At 32.8% G+C, this 8,198-nt stretch overlaps 1 protein-coding gene across 1 annotated transcript; it reads right to left on the bottom strand.

The window, feature by feature from the left end:
* Window positions 1-523: 523 nt before the first annotated feature.
* On the bottom strand, window positions 524-6,189 carry LOC123561825 (homeobox protein engrailed-1-B-like). Its single transcript, XM_045354439.2, has 2 exons — window positions 5,512-6,189; window positions 524-1,770 (listed from the first exon to the last, which is right to left on the bottom strand). The coding sequence occupies exons 1-2, from the start codon at window positions 6,089-6,091 to the stop codon at window positions 1,457-1,459; spliced, it is 894 nt and encodes a 297-aa protein (XP_045210374.2). The 5' UTR covers window positions 6,092-6,189; the 3' UTR covers window positions 524-1,456.
* Window positions 6,190-8,198: the final 2,009 nt, after the last annotated feature.

Genomic DNA, 8,198 nt, shown 5'->3' with positions numbered 1-8,198 from the left:
CATAGATTTCACAGAAGCCGATGTTCCAACGCCGCGCCGTTACAGAATTCGTCGCAGAAAAGGTGGATAGATCTGGCCGGGTGACGATATGTTTGCTGTATTCTGCAAAGTTTCTAATGACCTTTACCTTATTTTATTTTACTTTTAGGTGGAAACAACAAGTGAGACAGGAATCTGCATAATGTATTCTTCGAGCCGCAAACACTCGTTCGGTGCAGTTCTGTGCCTTTAATGTAAACACATCTGAGAAGTTTGATAGACTGTCATTCTGCAGAATTTCGAATAAAGATCATGGCAGTATTTTGTAAAATTTCTTAAGAAATGTACCAATGACAGCTAAAATATCTTCACCAGGCCGTATATATCTACCTTTCAGTCTGCGACGGATTTTACACCGGCGGGGCGTTGGAACCACCTTTTCTGTGAAAGTTTTGGCCAGTGTGTTAATGAATCTTTCGAAATGGCGCATGTTAGACGCAAAGGTAAATAAAAGAAGCATTCATATTGTAAAAACAAACACAAGTCAGGTTTTAGCACTTTTATTTATGGGGACTGGATCATATCTGATTCCAGAAATCACGAGATAAAATACAACAGATTAAGACAGCGCATGCGCAAGCAGTTTTTGGCATCTCATGATACTTTTACATTTGGTGCATTTTTACAAAAAAAAATATACATGTTTTGTATCAGTTTTGTACTACATGTACTGTAAAAGTCCTAGCTTTTTTATGAGAAAGGTCACATTCTACAAAAATATTTGTCTTTGCTTTTTCTTTTTTTTCTTTAAGATAAAAAAAAAATCATCACAGTTCTGAAATAACTATCAGAAAAAAATGTTTGCAGTTCAATAAAATAAAACAAACAAAAAATCTTAAATTCAAATTAAAAGGTGTTTAAAAAGTGTACCATTATGAAATTATGAATTATGCAATAAACTTACACGCACCTGTACGTGGGGATATTTTATTTCTCTTTTTAAACTTTCTGATGAATGAATATAGAGATCAAAGAACTCTGATTTGTAACATCAACTTCGATGATAAACAATATAAATAAATTACAGATACATTTTGCAAGTTTACTGGGTTTTTTTTTTTGGAATTCTTAGTCCGTGAGTATTTACACATGAATATCAATGATTAAGTGTTGTCACAAGTATCAATATTTACAAAACTATTCAGTCAAACCAGTACGCACTTGGAATTGCACTTTTCCAAGGCAAAATTCAGGGCAAATGAATGTAACTTGAAACGGCTGCATCTGTGCCTGTATCCTATGTATGTGGCTACACAGTAACATCCTTGGAACGATTTTGTACGTTTAATTGTACAAGTTCTTATCAAATATTTGAACCGCCAAATCTCACATTTTAATAATCTCATGTGTCGGAGGATACCAGAAATAAAATGTACAGTAACCATTGTAACCACTGTTTCTGATGTCATCTAAAACGTCATGACTCTATTTTGACTGGTACTGGAACTGTCTTGTGGTTATAAAGTCCTTGTGCGATAAGTTCCATAGCCAGTCCATTCTGGTCCCCCGTACATTTCTTTATTTTCGCTCTTTTATTTTGGAACCATATTTTTATTTGCGATTCATTTAAGTTCAGTTCGCGCGCCAATTGCTGTCGTCTGCTCTCTGACAAATATTTATTAGCCTCGAATTCGTCTTTAAGTTTTCGGAGCTGTTCGGTTGTAAATGCTGTTCTTGGTCTTTTTTCGTCAGCCGTTTTCTCTTTTCTCTTAATTTTTCTTGACCGGGGACCTTAAATGAAAAAATACAGCGTGCATAATAATTATTTCAGCAAACTTTAATTTCTGTCTGTTTTCTGAAGACGTCTCGTGTCTTAGTAAAAATGAGTCAAATCTCCTGAACACAAACTGTCAGGTACTTTAAAAAAAATCCTACATTCATCGGATGGTGTTGAAATAACGAGCACTGTGTATATAAAAATAAATATCAAAGAAATCTAATTCTTGTAAAAAAAAATGCAAATGAATAAATAATGTCAGAGTTTTTTAGGACTGGGATAAGTTTATACTATAAAACACTAAAGGCCTATACTATCATTTTCATATATTTTCTTACACGAACGTGACGGCTGTCATTTTCTTTAAATCATTGAACCTTTGTACGTAAAATGCACTTATTTCCCGAACGTCATCAACTTTCCTTTTTTCAAACCTATATTTTCATATTCAGCGATTTTTTTTTATCCTTTAAGGTATTAATTTTTGCAGTTTTTTATGCGTGTGTGTACCAAATTATCCGCTTATTTCATTGGATAAAAAGGAATGCAGCAATAAATTTATGATATATTTTGCCTAACCTCATCAAATGAGACACAAAGATCCAAAAATACTGACGATCAATCAGGCAATTTATCAACTTTTCTAATTCAGTATTAAAGCAATTAAATGACGGAAGTCGTAGGGCAATTAAAGCCTTTGTGTACATGTAAATATAGATCTCAAATTGCTGCTGATTTTTAGGAAGATTCATTCTGACATATATCAGTGTATGCTACTTGTTAACAAGTTTAGAGTAGTCAAAAATGTAATAAAAGAGAAGTCTTTTTCGTCGGCTAACAGGCGAGCTAATTTGCGAACTATCCATCAAAACGCGATCCAAATATTTGCCAGAAAGGTCTTAATTCCCGAAATCGTTAAATGACAGAAATCATTATTCAAGAGCATATTTTATGTCTAACTAGCCTTACTGGTAACGTCTTTGTAAGATTTTCACACCAGATTTTGTGTGTAAACCTAGTCATTTCCCCGACCTCGTGACATGGTCTATACTGAGGGATTTCATTTTTTCTGTTCGCACCGATTGCAATCTGACTTTTTGTCTCCTTTATGAACTATAAAACTGCAAATTACAGCTACACGTTAAAGCGAGATAAATCTATCGATAGGCACAAGTTACCCAGCAGAAATATGACACCCATCATTTCATTATTTCATCGTAGTGAATGTTCCAACATAAAAAGAAGCTATAGATACTATAGTTTTGTTCTTTTTCTAAACAGAGTACAGCCCAAATATTATGCGTTTGCTACATGTATATACAACACAATAGCCTTAACTAAACATACAATTAAAACAAATGAAAAGTTTTAACAACAGCAGTTTGGGATTTATCCTGAAATTTTCAGGATTTCCCAAAATTGTTAAAATTTATACTTAAATTTGCTTAGACTATTATAGTTCGGTGCTGTAGATGTTAACGCTTTTAAAATCAGCATTTTATTTTTTTCCCCTAAAAATGCTTTGTATATACAATTTATTCCTCGTGATAATTTAAAAAGAATAATCTAACTCTATAACTAGTCAATTACACATAGTTCACATCAAGATGTTAAAAATGGATTATAATGTATGCAATATTACACTTCAAGATTTGCGTCTTTTACGGTCGTTGGCATTAAAAACAAAATGCACGGTAAATCTATTCTCTATCATGAAAATTGCACGATATGTGAAAGATATGCTAAATTGGTTAGAACTTGACAATCTCTCATTTAACAATTTGATGATGACGTTCATATATAAGCCGCACCATGAGAAAATCAACATAGTGGCTTTGCGACCAGCATGGATCCAGACCAGCCTGTGCATCCGCGCAGTCTGGTCAGGATCCATGTTGGTCGCTAACGGTTTCTCTAATTGCAATAGGCTTTGAAAGCGAACAGCATGGATCCTGACCAGACTGCGGGGATGCGCCGGCTGGTCTGGATCCATGCTGGTCGCAAAGCCACTATGTTGGTTTTCTCATGGCGCGACTCATATATAAATTAATTAAATGAAACGTGTATCAAATAATTTGTATATATGTACAATGTAATATTTAATTTAGATTAGTGCCAGTATGTGAGAAAATGATTAAGATTATTCGTACATTTGTATTTCAGCAGCGCTGTTGATTTGCAGGCTCCAAAAAAATTGCTTACATCACTGGCGCGCATTTTTGACACATAATTTTTGTTTGATCCAATGAAAAGGAAAACCAATAGACAAAACTATAACATGTTATATAACATCTTTTCAAAAATTTAAACTCATAAACGGACGTGATTTTTTTAAAAAAATCCTTTCATATTTTTATCATGAATAAATAGGTTAGGAATAGAATACACGTGCGTATACTCTTTCACTCGATTAATTGTGCTATTATGATGTTTTGAAAGGTAGATTTATCTTTTACAAATTGTAAACATTGCTTCTGCTGAAATCATTTTATATAACATAACATTTTTTAATAATGATCGAGGAATACGTACATGTCTGTTTTAGGTTCATAAACTAGTATATTATTAAACAGCATTTTAATAAACTAGTATATTATTAAACAGCATTTTAATAAACTAGTATATTATTAAACAGCATTTCATAGCTTATGTCCGCCTCTCGGCACTTTTGAGGATTTTTGTTGTTTTCAAACGGTCAGCAATATCGAAATGGGCAATTGATAAAAAAGAACAGGGACAGCTAAAATGCGCGGTTTTCGTATACTTCAAACAATAAACAAATAAATTTAGAGAAGCTGTTCTGGAATAAATCACACAACAACTCATCAAATTATTACCCGCCGACAGCAGAAGACAATGCCCCGGTAGTGCAAACGACACAAGAATGCGAGTAATTAAAGAGAAACTCTCTTTTAACAATTTGCTGAATTCTCCGCCAGAACATCAAATTATACCATTAAAGCATTTCTGACATATTTTACTAAGAGAAACAAATGTTATAGCGATATGCTATTCGACAGATTAGTACATTCGGCCTCTTGCACATTAATAAATTATCATATCTAGGAAAATTTCGTCTAAGACTTAAAATCTTTCACGGACTTTAAAGTGGTAAATGTGAACCTTACGTAGTTTTACAAAAAAAAAATATTTTATTTTTTTTTTTTTTTTTTTTTTTTTGCTGCTATTGAGATAGAAAATAAAATCTGTGAGAAGATCCTTTGGACGCATGGAATGCAACCAAGCAAAATAATAGTAGACCCGGTTTGACTGAGTCTGTTCATGAGAGTTAGTGGATAGTGCAACACCCCTCACACGCCCTAGCATCAGTTTAAGCGGAAGTCTATTACACAGGTATTGCATTATATTAAGATATCTAAGAATAAAATTATTAAAACACTCGGACTAAACCTATGTACAATGATCTTGATCAAATAAGTGATTTAAGTTTTCTATGATACTAATAAACATTAAAATATGATAATATCAAAAAGCAAATTAGGTTAGAGCACTGACTTTTATCAGTTTAAAATATATCGATTTTCTGTCGTTGGAGACTTTATGTAATATTACTTTATCACAGTCATGTTGATATTCCAGTCATTCATGAAATTAAAAAAAAAATGCTTAATTTGTACTAATATAAAAATGTAGCGCCTTTTAAGGTAAAATGTTCACATGCAGTTACAAATAGGCCTAAATGGAAAATAACATTTACAATGTCAAATGAATAAAGAATAAAATCAGTAACTTACCCGCTGAAGGTCTGTCGGAATATCTGGTACAGTATACCCATGCTGGCCAAAGTTTTCCATCCTGTTGTTTTTGCCCAGCCTCGGAGTTGGGACTCGAACCCGGGCTGCCTGCTGGACTGGTAGCCGGGCTGCTCTTTATACTTTCACCGTCAGATCCGCAGGATTCCCGCCGTGAATCAGAACTTTTATTGAGAATGTCTGTTTTGTTTTTCACTTCTAGATTAAGTCTGTAATTTGTGTTATGATTTCGTAAATTATTAGGACTGTGAAGTTCATGTTTTTGGAACCCTGTGCAGTGTTTGTTTAGCACAAAATTTTGACAAGTTTTTGGTGAAAAAGCACTGAATTGTAATCCTAGATTGTGCAATGACTGTGCAGTCCATGTGTGCAAGTCTGCAAGTTGTAAACTGTTTGTCTGTCCGTACGATTTTTTTTCTTTCGACAAATTTAAAACACCGGTGGTCAATTGTTTACTTCCAAAATCCGGTTTCAGAATTTCAGCGATACTAAAGTTTGTAAAATTTTCGTCCTGGTCATGCGATTCCATCTTTCTGCAAATGACAAGATTGTCTATTTTCATCAAAATTTTCTAACACAATATTTTATAACATTTGTAACCTTAACACTAGGAAGGCGTTAGTTAAGTGATCTAAAATTGAAAAGTCAAGCGATGATATTTAATCCAGAGAGACCATCGTTTAGTTTGATTAACCGCAACTGCCCGAGAGGCGGAGTTTAACATGCGAGGGGCGGCACGCTCAGATAAAGACTAGCCAATGAGGAAGCTGATATAGTCAATTAACTTCCCCGCCTTTTCAACAAATTAGCTGATTTTTGCTAGAGATAACATGTTCAGACCAAATTGATATTATTTACTTAACATTTAATTTTCCCCAAAAAAATAATCAAGCGATTCAATGCTAGAAATCATTGCATTCCCATGGATATAATAAAACACTTATAAAACAATTTTACAATTATTATACTGAACTGCAATGGGTACATGTTGCTGGCATGAAAATTGGAAGTATACTCTATTTTAGTCTGCAATAAATAATTTTGAAGTCCTCTAAAACATTCGTTTATTGGGCAGATCGTAGTATGACAAATATTATGATATTGTATAATATGCAAATATGGAGAGAATGAAGATAATAATGGGCTTTATATAATATACATATATTTCTCTGTTTTCGTTCTGCATATCTATACTTTCTATCAAAGAGTTATAAAAATAAATTATGTATTTATACTTCTTTGTTTCTATATTTCGGTTCTTAAGGAGGTGTATGTAAAAACCACTGCCAAAATATTTATTTATTAATATTGCTTTCTTCCAAGAAACATATATTTTGGACAGGTGGAATTGCACAGACTTGATAAATTAAACACTCAGGTTTGTAGTTCTTCCATTCATGCTTATGCCAAACATTGCTACTTTTTCCAAATTTCTGTTATAGTCTTTTCTTTCGTTAGTGTTTTAGCCTGACCGGAGGAACTGTCTAAATAATTTACGACTCCCTTGTTTTTGACCTGTCATCTGTCTTTATGTTTCTGGCCGAGTCTTCCGTGTATGTTTCCAACAATCATGACCATCTTTACAGAAATTAGTATAAAACCTGATTAAGATCTTAATGTACAAATATACTTAATGATAAACTTTTGATAAAACTTCCATATTAATAATAATGTTCAAAAGCGTGTCATTGCTGTAGTACTTTAGGCTAAAGTCTCACTGTATTGACAGATCATTTTGACATTTCCTTATATACAAATTGACTTTCCCACAATTAAGAGAGGTCTATATTTGGAGTGAAGCGGCCATAAAAATCGTGAGACATTTATTTGAAAGTTTAATTTGTCAAAAAAAGAAAAATATGACCACGAAAGGAGCTACATTAAGAAGTTTCGTTTTGGTTGTTTATTACTTACACCATTTTCAAAAAAAAAAAAAAATAAATAAAAAACATGTATTCATTTCAATAGAAATACAACAATATAGTTAAAATTAATGTATGAAATGACAAATTTAACATAATGGCTGTATCTAGGGAAAAAATTATTGACCTTAACGAGATATTATGAGCCAGATAAGTCAAAATGAAAAAAAAAATATAAATATATATATATTTAAAAAAGAACAATATACATTCTGTGTATAAGATGAAATGAAATGTTATTTATCGCTGGATGCCTACGTGTAACTTAATAAGAACAAAACAGGTCAGGGTGGTAGTAATTAGCGGCACCGATAAAAAACAAAAGCGGCAACAATAATCGCAACAGCAATAACATTAGCAAAAACAACAACAACAGATGTTGTAACTAAAAAAATGTTTCTGCTCCTTCAGCACAACAGCAACAACAAACAAACAAAACACAGGAGCAAACAACAGCAGCAGCAACATGAGCAGTAGCAACAGTTGCAATAACAGCAGAATTTCAAAAAAACCAGAGAAATTCTATAGATGTCATTAATTATTTTCATAACATTCCACTTGCTGCGAGTAGATGCCGGAACGAACAGAAAATGAAATATATTAATTATACTGTACTGTGAGAGAAGACAATCGTTTACAAATAAGCTCATTGTTAATTAATTACAATGTATTACATTTGACAAAACCTCTTTAGACAGCATTTTTTCATGTTTTCAAGATTCTAATAAAATCTAGACGATGGGCCTT

Source organism: Mercenaria mercenaria, chromosome 10 (assembly GCF_021730395.1).
Source record: "Mercenaria mercenaria strain notata chromosome 10, MADL_Memer_1, whole genome shotgun sequence".
NCBI lineage: Eukaryota > Metazoa > Mollusca > Bivalvia > Venerida > Veneridae > Mercenaria > Mercenaria mercenaria.
Note: the sequence above shows the minus strand (reverse complement) of the source record. Positions and strands in the feature narration are given on the sequence as shown.

Bases quoted from the DNA above. Each gene is read 5' to 3' on its own strand.
- LOC123561825 (XM_045354439.2), bottom strand. From the start codon at position 6,091: ATGAAAATAGACAATCTTGTCATTTGCAGAAAGATGGAATCGCATGAC. The intron at 1,771-5,511 runs GTAAGTTACTGA...TTTTCATTTAAG, and splicing joins TTCCGACAGACCTTCAGCGG to GTCCCCGGTCAAGAAAAATT.